Source organism: Engraulis encrasicolus, chromosome 2 (genome assembly GCF_034702125.1).
Source record: "Engraulis encrasicolus isolate BLACKSEA-1 chromosome 2, IST_EnEncr_1.0, whole genome shotgun sequence".
Taxonomy (NCBI): domain Eukaryota; kingdom Metazoa; phylum Chordata; class Actinopteri; order Clupeiformes; family Engraulidae; genus Engraulis; species Engraulis encrasicolus.
The window spans coordinates 29,218,092-29,237,996 of NC_085858.1; the positions used below are offsets into that span (position 1 = coordinate 29,218,092).

General features: G+C 45.1%; 1 protein-coding gene across 3 annotated transcripts in view; it reads right to left on the reverse strand.

Moving 5' to 3' along the window:
* Nucleotides 1-1,022: 1,022 nt before the first annotated feature.
* LOC134436576 (E3 ubiquitin-protein ligase TRIM39) overlaps nucleotides 1,023-19,905 on the reverse strand; it is a 28,927-nt gene continuing 10,044 nt past the window's right edge. Inside the window, exons 1-13 of one of the 3 annotated variants that reach the window (XM_063185867.1) lie at nucleotides 17,812-18,005; nucleotides 16,095-16,638; nucleotides 15,231-15,467; nucleotides 14,730-15,032; nucleotides 11,154-11,249; nucleotides 9,482-9,715; nucleotides 9,081-9,261; nucleotides 6,137-6,220; nucleotides 6,000-6,020; nucleotides 5,853-5,879; nucleotides 3,798-3,973; nucleotides 2,907-3,122; nucleotides 1,023-2,413 (exon numbers count right to left, since the gene is read on the reverse strand). In XM_063185867.1, the coding sequence (XP_063041937.1) occupies nucleotides 2,270-2,413; nucleotides 2,907-3,122; nucleotides 3,798-3,973; nucleotides 5,853-5,879; nucleotides 6,000-6,020; nucleotides 6,137-6,220; nucleotides 9,081-9,261; nucleotides 9,482-9,715; nucleotides 11,154-11,249; nucleotides 14,730-15,032; nucleotides 15,231-15,467; nucleotides 16,095-16,244 (1,869 nt within the window). In that variant the 5' untranslated portion in view covers nucleotides 16,245-16,638; nucleotides 17,812-18,005 and the 3' untranslated portion in view covers nucleotides 1,023-2,269. Of the gene's footprint in view, nucleotides 2,414-2,906; nucleotides 3,123-3,797; nucleotides 3,974-5,852; nucleotides 5,880-5,999; nucleotides 6,021-6,136; nucleotides 6,221-9,080; nucleotides 9,262-9,481; nucleotides 9,716-11,153; nucleotides 11,250-14,729; nucleotides 15,033-15,230; nucleotides 15,468-16,094; nucleotides 16,639-17,811; nucleotides 18,006-19,905 lie in introns of those variants that run through there. The other 2 variants (XM_063185876.1, XM_063185858.1) reach the window with 2 other exon arrangements.

Sequence of the window (19,905 nt, forward strand, 5' to 3'; positions counted from 1 at the left end):
TAATGAAGTGGCCGGTGAGTGTGTATGATAATGCAGGTTGAACACTTGTTTGGTTTCAGCAGTGGGGCCTCAATGTGTCCAAATATTCTGGTCTTCAGTGGCAGAGCAGGCATTGGTGGCCATTCAGTACTCAATGTAAACCCAGTCAGCTTCAGCTTCACCAGGAATAGGCCTCATTCCCAATGCAGGGGCACATGACTTTCATTTGCTCCTCAACGAAAACCCATTTTTCTGAAGTGATGCAGCAGGTTCATCAAATATTTAACCCCAAAGCTTCATCAGTGTTAATACACCACTCAGACAGCCAGATCCACAGGATGGGAAGAGATGTGTGGCACTGGAGGTGTTTGAAATGTGCACCTATCTGAAAAGATCTCCTCAGTTTAGAGATAACCACCTCCAGGGTCAATTTTAGAGTTCAGATAATGACAGTGGAGATGCAGAAGGGTGACACTGAGGAAGCATCCAGAGCAGCAGCCCAGATAAGTGGAAAAGAGTTGTTCCGAACCAGATCCTTGTAACCAAGATACCAGAAGCAAGATCATCTGCTGTGGAGTTCTACTGCTATAGGAACGGCAATCAACTAAAAATGGACAATGTATTGGTGACGACAACCTCTTCTAATATACTTTCTATGGCTATTCACCGGTGTTGCTCAACCACACTACTGAACATCTCTCCATATCACTCCTTTATAAGCAGAGAAAGTATTGGTTAACACACAGGCTAAGTTTCCGAATAAGGGATATATTGAAAGTATGAGGTATGATAAAGGTACTACAAATAGGAAGAACTGAACAGTACACACTCACTGTTTTCTGTAGTGGTTGGTAGATCTCCGTGAAAAGGCTGATCTGTTCTTTAGCGACACCTAGTGGTAGTTGCTGCACGAAACTCATGAGGTGATATGACCAGTTATCTCCCATTCACTTGTCTCAAAGGGATAGACTACTTCATGATTTAGCACCCTGATCACTGGGTGAGAAAAGGTATGAGTTTTTGAGTAACAACATAAGTAAATGTTTTTCTATCGCGTATAGTTTATTTCCTTTAAAAATCGTACACAATTCACAGGCATTAAGACAACACATTTTTACATGAATGGGTATGCAGATTATAATGCATTTACATTTGCTCTAAAATCGCAATAAATAAAACCAGCATGATGGTAGCAACATTACAGAGGCAAGGTCAACAGATGGACAGTCAGTGTACCCACCATTTTCACCTGTGACAAGACCACACCGAACCCTTTCCCACGTTAATTAGGCCTATAGGCTAATTAAACACAAATAAACGGTGACAAACACAAAACCGGGAAAAAAAGCTATATTAGATATTTACATAAACATACATTCCCTCACACCCTCATAATAACTCATCCAACACTAACCAGTGCAGGTGATGCATGTGTTGTACAGTTGTTAAAGTCACAGCCCTTTTGGGAACTGTCCATCACAGAGCATCATGCCTCTGCGTCCTGTCCTCATGAATAGTTCTTCAGCAGACTGGGTTTCTGTTTGTTGCTTTTCACCAGCTCAGCCACACAAACACACTCCCTCCCTCCCTTCCGCCCCTGCTTGCTCTCTAAATATGCTTACTCATTCCTCAGTGCTGCACTTCGGTGCGCTCTCTCACACACGCACACACACACACACACACGCACGAACGCACACGCACTCTCTCTCTCTCTCTCCCCATATCTCTCGCTTTCTTTCTCTCTCTCGTCTCACACCATCCCACACAGATTTAAAAAAGCTTCTATCCCTCCCACTCCCTCACTTTCAGTGACACAAATACTCACATTCACTCTCTCCTGTCCTCTCCTTTCACTTCCCCCCTCGCACTGAAGAGTATAAAAACCTGGAGGCTAAATTCAGCTCTGCTTTTCCGCGTGTTACCAAGCTGCTCTCTCACAGTTCAGAGAAAAATCCACTTCATTCACTCCTCTCTTCTCCTCTCGTTCTCATCTCCCATTTACCCTTCTCTACCCTTCCTTCTTCATCTCACTGTCATCCTCTTCTCAAGTTCCATTACTCTTACACGCTCCCACCTCTTCTTGTTCATGCCCTCCACAACACTGCCTCATTCTCTCCCCCTCCCTCATCATTCTATCATCCCATCTTTTCATTCCATCATCCATCCATCCATCCATCCATTCATTCATTCAATCAATCACCCATGAGCTCTTTTCATTCCATCCATACATCGTTTCATCCTTCATTGTATCCATGCATTTCTCCTTTCATCCCATCTCTCGATCCCTTCTTCAGTGATGTCCGCCCATCAGGCTGACCAGTAGCAGGGGCACCTCCTTGTCCCCGGTGCCAAACAGTGGCAGCACCCTCTCCCTGAAGGCCGGCGTGTTGAAGGTGTACAGCTCGCTGCCCGTCTTGGCGTTGTAGAACACCACCTGGTCAGAGACGATACAGAAAGAAAGAGGGACGGATGCCAATCATGAAAACGGCATGAAACTGATGTCTAGTGATGAAGGGCATGCTGCCCGAAATGTCACTATATTAAAATAAGAGAAAAGTAAAGTCTGCACACCAAGCTCCCATTTTTCTTTTCATGTGACTTTGCTAGTCCTGCACCCACAACATTTTTTTGGGACAGATGTGCATGCTTTTTTCTTTGTTAAGCACAGATGCGAGTCACCTAGTGTTTCTACCACTAGGGATGCATTGCATTACATTACATTACACTGCACTTAGCTGAGGTTTTTATCCAAAGTAACTTTAAGTTATTCCACACAGGTTAATGGTTACAGTGTCTGGAGCAATGGGTGGGACTCGAACCTGCAACCCTCTGATCTTAAGACCACCTCCCTCAGTATTAGGCCACGGCTGCCCACATGCATTGCGCGTTGTATTGACATATCTCTATAGAATGGCACAATCTCTGACCTGGCCTTCCTCGCAGTCCAGGAAGATGCCCACGCGCTTCAGCTTGCCCGTCATCTTCACCTTGCCCAGAGGGGGCGGCGTGAGTGGGCGCAGTGTGCTACCGCCCCACCAGAGGGCGTAGTAACCGCTGGAAGGGCTCATGTCGAACAGGCCCTTCCTCTGCGCCGACTCCAGAGCCACGCCCAGCTTCCAGTCCTTGTTCTCTCCCACTGTCACCTGCAGGAGTAGAGAGAAGAAATGACATGAAGTCAATCGAAGATGGAGCGGCAAGTGAAAAGTGGGTCAAGAGTGAAAAAAAAATGCAGGGACACTCAGCAGTATGATGGAGCAATACACATTGAGCAGTAAGCTTTTTTGATTCATAGGCCTATGTTGATTTGAAAAATGAATGAACTTGAGGTGATTCCTGTCTGTTTTCCTCGACCCGTATGTCCATTCTGAGGCATTGCCTATCTGGCCCACCCAATCAGGCTTCACAAGTTCAATTGACTACATTACTTCTAAAAAATCCCAACTACAGTACATTTTATAATTGCTTTTCTATGCCCACTTGTTGAATGATTTCCGGCTATTCCCATGGGCTGACTGATAAGTTAATTATCAGAACAATGAGCTATTCTAACCAACAGCCATTTCTCTACAACACATTTCCACCCAGCTGACCATTCATTGACCATTTCTAGTGGATAGTTGTACAAAGTAGAAGTAGAAATTACAGATGTAATTACAACATTAGCAGTAGGCCTATGTTATCACATTATTTCTTTCAACTATGTAATACCATATCATTAGCATAGTAATAACTACTTCTACTTTGTACGACTGATAGTGAATGGTCATTATGAAGTGCTTCCAAAACAGTATTCCCCATAGTCCTGCTGCATTGCTGACCTCCCAGTAGTGTCGTCCGGTCTGGAAGCCCTCCTTGGCGAGCACGCAGGACCAGACGTCGAAGCGCTGCGTGCTGTTCCTGTAGAACTGCAGCTTCTCGCCGCGCTTCACCTGCTTGCGGTCCTCCGACAGGATGAGGAAGGGGTACGCCGTCACCGGGTTCAGACCCACCTCCTCTGCAGCCGAGAGGGGAGGAGAGCGGGACAGGAGAGAGGAGTTTAGTTACAGTTTAGTTACTCTTCCTCATGCACAAAGTGTACTATTGCAAATAAGAGTCTTGGTGAGTTACATTGTTTTGTTACCTACTATGGTGCGAGAGAACATTTTGGATTCAGAATTTTCAGTTGACTAGTCAAAGAAATTCTATGCATCTAGCCTATGTAAAATGGATGGGTCATTTGAAGAATACATAAAAAACCTCTCTTTACTGGCAACATCACTCGGTTGGGCTATGAACAGTGACTGGGCAAAATAGATTCATTCGTTTACAATCCAGTGCCACATATTCCAAATGACCTTGATTGACCTGTCCAGTTCAACCAGGTGATCATTCAACCAGCCAATCCCCTTGCTGAATTAGACAGGTCAAACCAAGTCATTTGGATTGGTATATGGAGTATGTGGAGTATAACTAGCTCTAGCACAGTATGTGCTCTTTTCTGTTTGTCTTAAAGTCTTATGCATGTGCTCCCTCTGTTTGTTCGTCTTAATGTTGTCTTGGCCAGGACTCCCTGAAAGAAGAGGTTTCACACCGCAATGGCACCTTCCTGGTTCAATAAACTGTATTTTTTTAAACTATTTTTTTTTGTTTTTTTAAACAAATGAATCCATTTCGCCCATCTCAGCTTGGGCCCTCTAAGGATGCATCCCTTGCAGGAGCAAAGAGCACAGGGTGTCAAATTACACGCTCGAAAGCAATCGATATTGACTGTGTCTCAAGGTCAAGGAGGAGGATATGCCAAATGATGTGATGAGGTTCTAAGGTCGTCTATGGTTCTACTTATGATGGAGAAAAGGTTCTACATTATTATGGGGAGAACAGAAAGGGACAGTGTGTTAGATTAGTGTGCTTTTTAGGGCAGGGGTTCTCACCATTTTCCAACTTGGGGCTAGGGGTGTATATAATAAACGAAATGTATCGATATATCGCAATATAATCTAACGATTGAATCGCATTGTATCGTGTCGTGGGGCATTCGTATCGAAAATAGTCAAATCGCTGGCCCTTGCCCAATGCCTGCCCCTGCTCCATAACATAATAGAAGTGGAAAAGTAATTGAAATAAAGTTGAATTGAATCATATTGTATCGTATCGTGGGACGATAATTAATTATCAAAAATTATCGAATCGCATCGTATAGAATAATAAGTAGTGTTGCACCGATACCGATACCAGTATCGGTGGATCGGTGGATCGGCACTAAAATGGTGGTATCGGTATCGGCGAGTACCAACAAATAGGGCACCGATACCATTTACAGGTGCTTGTAGGACACTTAAACAGCCTTGAAATGAGTTATTTCATAGAGGTATTTAAAAAGTATAAAAAGTTTTGCTAGATTCACTTCGTATTAGTCTTTTTCCTGTTTCACAAAGGTAGGCAGCAGCCTGAGAAAAGTCATACAATGACTTTACATCCAAGTAGTATGCTCTACAGCCCTTCATATACATTTCAAATAGGGTGGTATCGGTATCGGTATGGTATCGGTATCGGCCGATACGGCACAGCCAGGTATCGGGTATCGCTATCGGGGCCAAAAAATGGTATCGGTGCAACACTAATAATAAGATATCGATATTGAATTGTATCGTCATGGAGGCTGTGATTTACACCCCTACTTGGGGCCCTCTTGAAATTTTCACAAATGTTTGGGGCCCACCTCTGGCCCAAGAAGCATATATATAGCAATGCAACTCAAATGAATAGTCAAAACAGCCGACAAATATTATTTAGATGTTTAGAAAAAGATTTCATGGCCCACTTGGAAATAGCCACAGTTTGAGAATCACTGTTTTAGGGGTAATCAAAGAGAGGTTATGTAATCTAACACTTACCTATGTATCCTTTCACCTTTTTATGTGCTGAAGGAAACAAAACGGATCAACCATTTAGACACGAATGCAATGCATACTTGCAAATAACAGTCAACAGATACAACATAATACAACAGAAAATCATCATATTATAAAACAAACACATACCTGAGCTATGCCTGCGGATATCTGGTGGACAAAAAAATGACATGTTTATGTACAATATGAAAATGCAGCGTGTATATTGGTATAATAATTATATAATCAGAAATTTAAGAACACCAAATGCATTTATTTTTCCTTACCTTTCAGAGACCAGTCCTTCCTCCCCACTGATCTAACGCTCATCATGCTCTCACTCGCTGCCAAGGACACTGTGGACTGTGACACTGTAAACACACACACACACACACACACACGCACACGCACAAACGCACACACGCACACACGCACACACGCACACACTTTTACACATTTTATCCAAAGTGCAAAATTCAATGACATGAACGATAACACAGAAATCTATAAGTGTGTATATTAGGGATGTCAACAATTAATCGATTGACTTAAAAAATATATGAATGACAAATAATTGCCAACTTGACTGGCAAGAGACCCAGGTGAAATGGGCATGTGCAGAGTGGGAACTTTTCAATTATCTTTTGATTAAAGAATATACATCTAAATTTAAAAGAATATGGATATAAATTCAACATTTTATCTAACTTTTAATTAAAAAAATAGACTTAATAGATTTTTTGGGGGAAAGATTTGGAGGGGGATGCAACTTATCAATGAATCGTAACTCGATCGAGAAGGTCAATCAACTAGCAAATTAATGAATGAATCGATAATTTGCATCCTTAGTGTGTATGGTGAAGGAAACTGATAGCTTAAGTCGAGGATTTTGCTCCTAAAATCTTTGTGTGCACGTCGCAGTGAGTAAGAGTGTGTAGAGGGTAGGGCATGTGTACACGTTGACTGACTGTGTAGTAGAGGGTAGGGCATGTGTACAAGATGTCAGTGTGTGTGTGTGTGTGTGTCTACAGGGAAGAGGCTCGCTGGCAAACAAGTCTCATCTCACAGTGTGTGCATTCCAATATGCGACCTTGCTTCCTCCACTTGTGCTTGTGGCCTCGTACCAGGAAGTAATAAGTCATGATGACATCACTGACAACAGCATTATATTTCAATATCTCGCAAAAGCTCAATTCTAAAGTAGTTTTCTCATTTGCAAACTGGATGGTGAATGAAGAATACTCCTCCAAAAGTTGTTGTGGCTCGACTGACAGCTGGGACACTTTATCGTTTTCTCCACAGAGGAGGGGCCAGGAGGTGGGGTGAGGCCACAAGCACAAGTGGAGGAAGCAAGGTCACATATTGGAATGCACCCAGTGACTCAGCATGTACAGTGCACTGTGAGCTCCTAGTCTTACCTTCCTCTCTGTTCTGCACCACACACACACACACCTTCTTTCTCTCTCATCTTGCACTATCACAGGGCCACTGACAGTTTTGGCCGGGCCCAGGACAAAGTCATCTGAAAGGGCACCCCCTAGCCCAATACATACAATGTAATGAGGAACCAATCCCTGGGCCCAGGACAACTGTCCCCTTTGTCCCCCACCTGTCAGCACCCCTGTCTGCACACACACACGCACGCACACATACACTTGCACCCCTCCTTCCAAAAGCTACTGCAGTCTCACTACCCTGTACACACACCCATGCACCCCTCGTCTTCTTTGTTGTCTCTCTGACACACACACACATTTCAATACATACTTTTTTTTTTTAAAACCTTGCTCTGGCACCTTCTACTAACAATGCGCACACACACGTGCACGTACACACAGACACTCACACACACCTCATCACATCTTCATGCGAGAAACACACACACACACCTCGTTACTCTTCATACAAGAAACAAACACAAACGCACGCACGCACGCACGTATATTTAAGAGTACACACTAAACCATAATTCCAGTAAGTGTTGTTCTTGCCTAATGCATGTGATTAACTCGGCGATGACTCCAGCCATTCCTATTCTTGGCTTGTGCGGGGGATTAGGTGTGTCTTATGTGATTGTGTATGAACTGGTCCTACATGCATGCTGCTTCTTCAAAGTTCACACGTCGCTCGACACACCACAACACACCTGACCACACCACACCAAGCAGCGTAACAGCGTGACTGTATTGCCATGCTGTGGCTGCCATTCCTCTGCCACTTGCGGCCCGGCTCTGGCCTTCCTTTGGGCCAGGTGCGCGGCAGTTCTGCTCCATTTACTTTCTGTTTTGTGCCACCTGCCCATTGCCGACACGCCAGGTGAAAGGTTTCCAGACAGCCAGTGTGATTCATCTACACTTCCGGCCGGCTGGGCGCTACCCTCTACTGTAGTGTGGAGAGTGATTCAGCCAGGGCCAAAAAAAAAAAAATGGACTCTGTTTAAAATCATCGCCTTGGTCATAAGGGGTCTGCTTTTTGTCATCAGGTTATTTTAAAAGTGGATAATGACAATATTCAGTGTTTTTGACAAAAGAAATAATGCTATAGTGGGGATGAATAAAAATACCTCTACACACGTTTGTGTTGTCTATAATTACATGCTTTTGACTTCCTGGAATGTTGCTGTCCCCATCACTGCTGTTGCCGCCATGACAACAGAGGCCATGTTTGAAGAAGTCACTCCCTCTCTACATATTAGCTTTCATATTGTAGGTATGCACCACATTATCTGTTGTTTTCCCCAGGGCAGCCTTCAGCCCATAATGTTTTACTACAATACTATACTATAACTAAATACTCTACACTACACTATAAACTATTTACTGTACACTGTATACTCACCCAGTGGCGTGCACAGGCGGAGGTGCTGGGGTGGGTGGGGTTGTGGGGAGCATATGGAACATCCGGCTGCCTTACTAGGCTATACAGCCAATATATTATACCAGGGCATTATTGTCACATGCTTCTCATCATGAAGCATCTGTAGATTATCATGTCAACATGGACCACAGTGCAATGACCAAAAAAACGTTCAAAAGGGCACCTCATAATGTTGTACTGCAGTACTATAGACTACATAACATAGACTAATGCCCCCCCCTCCCCCATTTGCAAGTGATTACCCCCTCTCAGCTGTCTCCTTCTCAACGCCCCCCTTGGGGATCCTCAAAGCCCCCTGGGAGGCTGTAGAGCCCCCATTGAGAAACACTATAAGCTACATTACTTAATACTCACCAGAGTTCTGCCTGCTGCGGAAGGTGACCCCTCCCCCGCGGATGTCCTCGAGTCTGTCGTGCACGTCCCTCAGTGCCGCCTTCACCTCGTCCAGGGAGAAGCGCAGCTCCAGATCCACCTCCGGCTCCTCCTGACGCCGGTTCAACTCCACCTGCAGCGGGGCGTTCACCTCCTCATAGCTCTGCAGAGGTCACACAGAGGGCAGACCAAGGTTGCATGGAGGTCAGACAGACAGACTGAATGTAATCGGGAGTTACTGGCCTTTCGTTTCTTTGTCAGTTTTGCTATAACCAGAATAAGATACTGTAGAAGCCAAGTGGTTTGTGTGTGAGTATACATGGCACAAACAAGTGTGAACATTGAAAAACGGACAGCAATTAAGTGTCCGCGTGCGTTCCCACCTGCAGGAATCCGATGTGGTCATCCGAGGTGGCCTGCTGCTCAAGCCGCCCCCTCACTTCCTGTAGTCGGCTAAGCTCCGCCTCCTGGCGCGACACCACTTCCTCCGCTCGGCCAATCACAGAGGCCTGCTTCTGTTCCATGCCGTCCACCAGCTCGTGCCGGATGCGGTCCACCGAGCGGATCACCTCCCCCAGTAGGCCCTCCAGCTGCGCCTGCTCCGCCCTCGCATAGTTCTACAGGGGTCGAAGGTCATATAAATAAGACCATGGGTGAATTCCAATATGCAGACTTTCGTTCTGTGCTTGTGGCCGCGTGGAGAAAACAATAAAGTTTCCCCGCTGTCAGCTTAGCCACAACAACTTTTGGGGGGATTATTCTTCATTCACCATCCCGTTTGCAAATGAGAAAATGACATTAGAACTGAGCTTTTGCGAGATATTGAAATACTCCTCTGTTGTTGGTGACATCATCACGAGGCCACAAGGAGCCAAGTGAGCAAGGGAGGACGGGAGTCTGCATATTGGAATCCACCCTAAAACAATAGACCGGCGATGCGTACACCCTGGCATAGTTCTACAGGGGGCAGAGGTCACGTAAATAAGACTAATGCTGTTTCTCAGATGGTGCACTATGGGCACTATGTTTTAGTGCGAAATTATTACACCATACACACTAAAACATGAACACCTACGTGCACAAGTGCACCTCCAGCGTAAGGCAATAGGCAGGCAACACGTCCGTCCACCGCCGCCAGTTAAGAGCAAAATGGATTAATTAGTAAACGGAACGGTAAACGGACTGCATTTTGTATAGCGCCTTTCCACTCCTTCGAGCACTCAAAGCGCTTTACATTGTATGCCTCACATTCACCCATTCACACTCTCATTCACACACCGGTGGCAGTGGCTGCCACGCAGGGTACCATCCTGCCACCAGGAGCAACTTGGGGTTAAGTATCTTGCTGAAGGACACAACGATGGAGTCAGGCCGAGTGGGGCTTGAACCTGCAACCGTTGGGTTGCCAAACGGCTCCTCTACCACCTGAGCTACCACCGCCCCAACAAAGTAGTTTTAATCAAGTAGTAACAATCTAGTGCTGCATATTCCAAATGACTTTGTTTTACCTGTCCAATTCAGCCATGTGATTGGCTGGATGAAAGATCAACTGGTCGAATTCTACAGGTAAAACAAGGTAATTTGGAATATGTGGCACTGTATTGTAATTAATACATTTTCTCATCTCTGCCTTCTGTAGAAGTAGAGAGGAAAGAATGAAGAATTCTTTCCCCTCTGGTAGAACTATGCCAGGGTCAGAGGGCTCAAAGGTCGAGTATACACTATATCAATGCTAGACAGGAAGACACATCATGGTAGTACTTGTCAGTGGGAGCAAAGTAGGGGTCACTACTCGGACATTTCAGTCTTAACCCGACACTGTCCCGACACTGAAGAAGGTTAAGACCGAAACGTCTGACGGGCGATAAAGTACACAACTAGGAGTGCTGTCCTATCTCCTTTATTTTGAACATTTCTTAAGGAATGAGCATCCAGTTGCTTTTAACTTTTGTTGAGTTTAAGTTTTTGTTGTTCAAGTTTATTCTGATGCAGTATCTCTAAGTCAGGTGTGCTATGAAGTTGTGAGGTAGCCAAGTGAGTACTCCTGGTTCTCACCTTGGTCGTCAGCAGCCTCCCCTTCAGGTCGGCCAGGCTCATGCTCTTCCTATCGATGCTCGTCTGGATGTCCAGCTCCGTCTTACTCAGCATTTTCTGTAGAACAGAACAAGAACAATGGGTCAAACGTATACAGAAACACGCGCACACGCACACAGACTTCATTTTGCCTGTGGCGGTAGGATCTGTTCCAGTTTCAGTATATCCTGAGAGCTTCTGCACAGAAAAGGAAGGAAAGGAAGAGAAGGAAAAAAAAAAGTCAGGCGCACACACACACACACACACACACACACACACACACACACACACACACACACACACACACACACACACACACACACACACACACACACACACACACACACACACACACACACACACACACACACACACACACAATGACTCTATTGCATCAGTGTCTCATATGACAAAATCTAAAAAAGCTTTTGCATGACATTTCATTGCCACCCAATTTGAAACATGATGGCTTTTCTCTTATGGGAGATCATAGATATGACAATTCACCAATGGATGTTTTGACACAGCTTCTCCTCACTTAAAGCAGTTCAAACACTGTTCGGTTTCGGTTCCAAATATGAAGGGATGCAGTCACGATGACGCAAGTATTCTAAGTGCAGTTTGAAAAGTTATGTGGAAAAGCCAAACAGTTCTTGGTAAAAGTCTACCAGCTCTAGGGAACAGTCACTGAGGACAGGTGACTGGGGAAGATGAAATCCAGTAATGTTGCCATGGTGAGAACACACACGGCTCACTCTTGGAACCTCAGTCTCTCGGAACCACACTGCTCGGAACCTCAGAAACTATTGGAAACACACTGCTCGGAATCTCAGAAACTCTTGGAACCACACTTCTCCTTCTTGGAACCCCTACAGTTCTCCAGGAAGCACACCAGTCATCCTGACATTGCTCAAACTAGCTCCTCTCAGACTCGTGACTCGTCACCTGAGCTGACTCATGCAGCCCGAGAGGGGATCGTGAGAGGAGCGGCTGACAACATCTCTGCTCACAGCCATCTAACGACAGACAGACAGAAGGCATTCTAGATGTGGATATCTGCTGAGGTGAGACGATTGCACAGCAGTAGCAGCAATCTCCTCTGACATCCGAGTCGAAAGGATAAACTAATATGCCTCAATAGTTCATAACCCACAACCAAGCATAGGAAAACAGGTGTTTGGCATAGTGCGACCACTCCAAGCCTCATGGGAAACATGCAGGGTGTGTAATAATGTAATGTATTGTGAGCAGACTAATGAAAAAAAATATTTCTGCTCATATTAATATATGGCAATTAACACTGATATGGATACATTCTTTTAGGCCTTGTTTAGACACATTTCCTGAGGTCATAAATGAACAGCTAGGTCCTTGCCCTTTACACCTCTCAATCATTGGTCTCCAAGGTGATAGATGCTGACCACAGGTTGTTACTCTCAAGGTCACATCTCATAACAGAGAGCACATATGGCAGTGGCACATGTGCTCTGCAGTGGCAGAAAAGGTAAGAAACATGACAACTGTGATATTGATCTCAAAGACTAAATCAGAGATCACAGGGTTGCAGGCTCAATCCCCAGCGTTGCCAATCCGTTCCTTCCTCCGTGTCTGAAGGGCCCTTGAGCAAGGCACCTGTGTCCCCACACTGCTCCAGGGACTGTGACCAATACCCTGTAATATCTGTCACTTTGGATAAAACCGTCAGCTAAGTGCAATGTAAGGTAATGTGATGTAATTTAATGTAAATGCAAGTCGAGTCATTGACAAGAGAGGGGAAACAGGTTGTGAAAGGCATCTGTATCTATAAAAAGAAAACTGGACGAAACAGGCTTGCTACACCTGTAGCTATTCTTGTCCACAGTGAGACCAACTGCCATCTGCCAAGATGTGTATTTGTTTATACGGCTGTCGTTTATCTCTGGTTTAGCCCCACCCCTTCCACCAGGTGAGATGGAAAACTACTTTGTCATAATGATAAGGAGAGGTCGGCTTGTGGGAAACGGTTCATACAAATGCCAAGATTCCTCAGTTAACAATGCTGTCTCGCTGCATGGCATGCATACCTGCCTTATGGTAACCTTCCCATGCTGCGGATAACTACACTCGTCACATACCACGGCACTACAGGCCTTTCTTTTCTTTTTCTTTTTTTATGCCTTTATTGTGACAGGACAGTTACAGAGGGACAGGAAAAGAGGGGGGAGAGAGAGACGGTGAAGTTTCGGCAAATGACCCAGGCTTGAATCGAAACTCGGGTTGCCGGCCCTAGTAACTCTAGTAGTTCTACCGGTAGGCTAGGCCACGGCAGGGCCACGATATGTCTTTCATGCACACACAGGCAAGCACGCACGCACACTTCTTCCGTGTTGTATGTGGTGAGAAAACTGGGTACATTGTCACTAGTCTCTGGACTGGGGAATACTCTGAATATTCTCTTTTTAGATAACATTCGATCAAATCAGTGTTGGTTCATGCTTCATTTGCAGTGTTACATGGTCTGAGACGACTGGTTCCAGCTCACAGCTAGCACGTGCAGCACACACACACACACAGACACGCATGCATGCACACACACACACACACGCACGCACGCACGCACACGCACACACACCTGTTTTACCTCTGACAAATTTCAAGCAATTTCATCATCATCTACATCTGTTACTGGGGTTTCCTACTGCTCACTTGCTCACTCTGTTCTTCTTTCTCTCTCTCCATATACTGTATCTCTATCTCTCCATCTGTCTCCCTCTATCCATCTCTCTATCTATCTCTCCTTCACCATGGCTCTCTTTCTCGTTCTCGCTCTCTCTCTCACACACACACACACACACACACACACACACACACACACACACACACACACACACACACACACACACACACACACACACACACACACACACACACACACACACACACACACACACACACACACACACACACACACACACACACAATAGTAGGTCATTTTTTTACGTTTTAGTAGATACTGTCAAAGAAAATAAAGAACATGGCGCACACTCAGAGCCAGCACCTCAAAAAAATACTTTATTTATACTTAACCTATTTTTTAGTAGCTAATGCCACTATTGTATAGTTTGTATATTTTTTGTTTTACTGGATTATCTAAGAAGCCTATTCATTGCAGTAGCCTACATTAATTACCCATTATTAATTAATTTATGGGCTGTGGTTGTACCACCTGACGTCTGAGCCCAAAAAAGTAATTGACCCTTCTACATTGCCTCCACTTTTCAATTGAAATGACTATTTAAAACAATTGTGCTAATGTAATATGGGGTGTGATTCTGAGGGGGTCCTTGGCTTCTTTCCTGCTTCTGGGGTCCCCAGGGCTAAAAAAGTTTGAATCCTCAAGATAGGGAGTATATACATGGATGAAAGCCCATCTTGGAAACTCTGAGTGCAATGCTTCACCAGCTGCATGACTGGTTGGTGCACACACACATCTACTCTCTCAACCACCTACTCTCTCTCTCTTTCTCAAACACACACACATGCGCACACACCTGCACACAAGCGCACACACGCGCACACCTGTTTCTGTATCCTCTCGGTCTGCACGGACACGGTGGTGTGTGTGCGGTGGTTCTCCAGGACGCAGATGGAGCAGATGCAGGTCTGGTCGGTGCGGCAGTAGACCTCTAGGAGGCGCTGGTGCACGGGGCACGTTCGCCCCTGCAGGGCCTCCTGGGGGTCTCGCAGCTGGTGGCTGCGGTAGAAGGGCGTCTCGTGGTGCGGCCGAACGTGCTCCTGGCAGTAGGAGGCCATGCAGGTCATGCAGCAGCTCACCGCACGCTGCTTCCGGCCCGAGCACACGTCACACAGCACCAGCTTCCCCTGAGAGAGTCAATAAAAATCAATAAATTACTATCATCTGTCAAAGAACAACAAAATAATGTTTAGAGCACCAACAGCACAGTAACTGTAGATTGACATAAACTGTGCCATGAGATTGAAAAGAAAGGAAATTGGCACAATATATGACATTTATCTTGGAAAACATTGTGCTTCATTGGGATCACAGGGATACTGTACCTTTGCTTTTGCCTTGTCTATGTCGTCATCTGGGGGCCACCCCCCTGCCGCACCCCCACCACCAATGGAACGGGGTTTAGGGACAGGCGTACTAGACGACCCTTCCACGTCATCGTCACCGTAGGCGTCGCTGTACTGGGCGACCTTGTAGTGGTTGGTGATGGCGGCCAGGACACGGTTGATGCTGAGCTTGGGCCGCTCATCAAAAACACGCTTGCAGAGCGGGCAGCTGCACACCTGTAGCAAAATTAGATTAGATTATTAGATTAGATGAGATTATCTTTTATTGTCTCTTCAGGAGAGAAATTCTGAGTGGACATGACAGAGTGTGATTGACAATTAACCACAGATTAACAAAACAGAAAACAACAACACAAAGAAACATTTCCATTTTGGCCGTGACAAGTCATCCAAAAATGATGCAAACTGTAGCTATTGCACATACTCCTACCTTGAGTTATTGCTCAGAGAAAACTAAAAATAAATATTATGCATGTAAAATATGTATTTTTATCTGTTTATTTTTAGTTTCCAGGTGACATTACATTACACTTAGGGACACGAGTGAGTGAGTGAGTGAGTGAGTGAGTGAGTGAGTGAGTGAGTGAGTGAGTGAGTGAGTGAGTGAGTGAGTGAGTGAGTGAGTGAGTGAGTGAGTGAGTGAGTGAGTGAGTGAGTGAGTGAGTGAGTGAGTGAGTGAGTGAGTGAGTGAGTGAGTGAGTGAGTGAGTGAGTGAGTGACTGACTGACTGACTGACTGACTGACTGACTGACTGACTGACTGACTGACTGACTGACTGACTGACTGACTGACTGACTGACTGACTGACTGACTGACTGACTGACTGAGTGTGCGTGTGTGTACCTCGATGGATGCCCAGTATCCTCCGATGCAGCCCTGGCAGAAGTTGTGTCCGCAGGGCGTGGACACCGGGTCGCACAGCAGGTCCAGGCAGATGGAGCACGTCACCTCGCTCTCCGGCAGCAGATCCGGCGTCATCGCCACCTGCGCCATGGCTGTGTGTAGATCAGGACCTGCAGTAGATGGTTGGAGGCTCTGTTTGGACCAGAACCTGGAGGGTGTGGGTGTCTGGATCAGAACCTGGAGGGGTTTGGGTCTCTGCTTAGACTGGGACCTGGAGGGTTGGGGTCTCTGTTTGGACCAGAACCTGGAGGGGTGTGGGTCTCTGTTTGGATCAGAACCTGGAGGGTGTGGGTCTCTGTTTGGACCGGGACCTGGTGGACTGTGTCCTGATGAGGGTTGGGGGGGTCTGTGTCCAGGAGTCAGGACCTTGAGGGTTGAGTCTTCAGCAACAAAACCATGAGGTTAGGAACAGGTCTTGTGCAGATCAGGACCGACAAAATTCTTCTTCCTCTTCCTTCAGCTACCAGCACCAAGGGACTAGCTACTGGAGTGAAAAAAAACAGAATCAAGTCAGGACCTGGATAAGGTGAAAGGTTTAGGGTTGAGACAGGGGCTGTCACATCAGCTGAGGATAGACACAGGGAAACTTTCAGAGGACAGAAGACCAACAAAAGCTTTTTTTTGCACTTTCAGCAGGGGAGGAACTGTGTCACAACTGGGAGCACAGTGTTTGGTAACAACAAAGCAACTGAGAGTTTCTGTCTTCAATTCTAGATCCACACCAGGGGTATGTGTACCACTAGGGGCACGTGAGAACACTGCAGGGAGTATGTGGAAAAATAATAATAATTACAAATGTATGGAACATAGTCACATTGGGTTAGAGTAGAGTTTCTCAACTGGGGCTCTACAGCCCCCCAGGGGGGCGTTGAGAAGGATACAGCTGAGTGGGGGTGAGGTTTAGTTACCATTGAGTTGCATTAGTCCATTTCATTTTTCAATACCAAGGGGGGCATTGGCAGGCTTATGATGAGGTCAAGGGGGTGTTGGGAGGCTTATGATGAGTTCAAGGGGGCGTTGATGAGTTCAAGGGGGAGTTCAAGGTTGAGGAACAGTGGGTAAGACATATAGAGCATGAGTGAAGGGGTACTCTAGGTATGATTAAGAAAAAGGGGTACGCAAGACAAAAAAAAGTTGTGAAACATTGCTCTGAAGAACCAATACACCATCCTTCCAAATGTGCAAATGATGACCTGCTCATAGTTCATCGCTCCAACACCATCTTAGAAAAGACAGCTAAAACTCACATGTGTTCACCCTATCTCACAATGGTGAAGAATCTTTCAAAAAATGTAATCACTTGTTCCTTTTGTCATTTCCAACAACTCCATAGAGTTTCATCAAAAACTTCTCGAGTTATCCTAATGACAGAAAGACAAACAGACAGACAAAAAATAACCTCCTCGGTGGAGGTAAAAAGGCCTATGTAAACACACCACCTGAACAATGAGCTCAGCCATCATATAGGCACACAGAACAGTGTCACATGGGGATCTTAATGACAAATTCCTTGAGTGTTTCATTTATGTAGCCCCAATGTTTTTTGAGACAGACTAAACTGTAGACTGTGTTGGAGTAACGGCTGACGTAACCTGACAGACGTGCTGACAACAACAAGTTTAATGTTAACCAGAGGAATCAGGAGTTGTTTTCTTACCTCTGCAGACAAAGTTGTGTAGCCTACGGGTGTCAGAGAACACAAACTATGACAAAAAAAGGTGTCAGCCCTCTGTGCTTGCTGTCATACTACTGCTCACTAGGGATGGCACAAACCGCACCGAAAACCGAAACCGTACAATTCACACACATACCGAACCGAACCGTGCAATCCACCGCAAACCGCAATTCATGTACTGCCCAGAAAAATATGTAAAACAGAGATTCTAGGATCTCTTTATCCAGTCTCTCTGATTAAAACATTAGCGTATAAGACCAAATCAGAGGATGACACAATTAAAATCACACCATTTTCACATTATAAGCCTATACAAACCATATGTAGGATATTTAGTAATAAGTTCGATTCTATTAGCCAGTGCAACATTTATCACGAACTAAAAAAAAAAAGAACCGTAGAGAACCGAAAACCGTGACCTTGACACTGTGATATGAACCGAACCGTGAATTTTGTGAACCGTACCACCCCTACTGCTCACTGCTAGTAAAAAGAACTTTCATCAGAACGTATCTTTTTGGTTCACCGTTTTGTCACTGGTTTAGTCTTTTGAGTTGAGTTTGAGTTGATTGTATGCAAGCTGAGCTTATACTTCTAGATTCAGGCACATGCTAACATCTCATTGCTAAGAGCTTCTTCCCTTAGCAACATTGGTAGGTGCCAGTCAGCTTAGCACACCTGAACTCAATCAGCATTACAGAGAGGAACAAGATGGGAGGTTACACAGACATCAACCCTGCAGAGTTGGCTTCTGTGGAGCAATACATTCCTGAAATTGTAGGAACTGCTTTACATTCACTTTAGCTCTACATCAAATTACAAGTTTAATCCAAAGTGACTAAACGTTATTTTTAAGCTCATTGTGTCAGGTAGGCCTACTGTCCCTGCAACAATGTGGGGTTAGGTGCCTTGATCAAGAGCAGTTCAGCCCTGGTTGAAGGTGGTGGCCACACATACTGTATTCCTTGCTATTTGTGTGGTGAATTCGAGGTTTTACAAAGATATGACATTTTAAGCATGTAGGCCAATGTATTTTCATGCCATGTTTTCCCGAGGAGCATTTTTCAACGTTTGGTTAAAGGAGAGATTACCATGACTCTAAAGGGGAAAATATCTGATGGAGAGAAACCTGCTGAACATATCACCATGTCAACATGATGTGCTAACAGGCAAAGACTTTCATTCAGTGTGCCAGTATTTACACACCAGGAAGACAACATCCTCCTCTCGACTTCAGTTGTGTTGCAGTGAAAGAAACAAAAACTCGAGGCCCAGAAGTAAAATCTAGCCTAGACAAGACACAAAAAAGACATTGGTAACACATTTTAAGACAGGCTTTTTTTTTACAAAGTACCTTACGCTACAGTATGTTGGCAAATTGGTCTGCTCTCCTCCACCAAGAAAATAAAACCAAGGCCATTCACTCTTAGCCTGGGGTGAATTTCTCGAAACCAAAGTTGCTTACTACATTAGCTACTTTGTTGCTTTCAATGCATTTTCCCATTGGCAACTACCGAAGTTGCTAACAGGCTAACAACTTCCCTTTTGAGAAACTCACCCCTGGTCTTGCCATCCATAAAGCTCCTGTCAATTCAAATTTCCCTCCATGTCACAAAGGCTTGGTAAGATGAAATTTGTGAATGGGCAACAATCTACTTCTTTGCTTGTGAATGTTCGTTACGCCCCTTTTTTGGGGAAAACACACCAAATGTCTCATTAACTTTTATGCTACATCGGCTAGCCCAAATAAACACAGTCCATGCTTCAGCCACGGCTGTTTGGCTATATTATTTGAGCAGCTGGCAACACAACACGTTTTCGGCATGTTGAGCGTGAACAATGCTTGTCTGCAGGGGTCTTTCGTTTATTATTTCCCAACACCACCAATTGACTTGCATTGGCTTATCCCCCAATGTTTTCCCCCAAAAAGAGGCGTAACGCACATGGCACGTCACACCGTTTATGCGTATACAGTAATAAGAAGTTGAAGCAAACTGACCATTCAAGAAGCTCACCCCCCTATAGCAACTGTTGTTATGTCAGTCAACCACGGTTCTCACTATTGAAATGACTGCA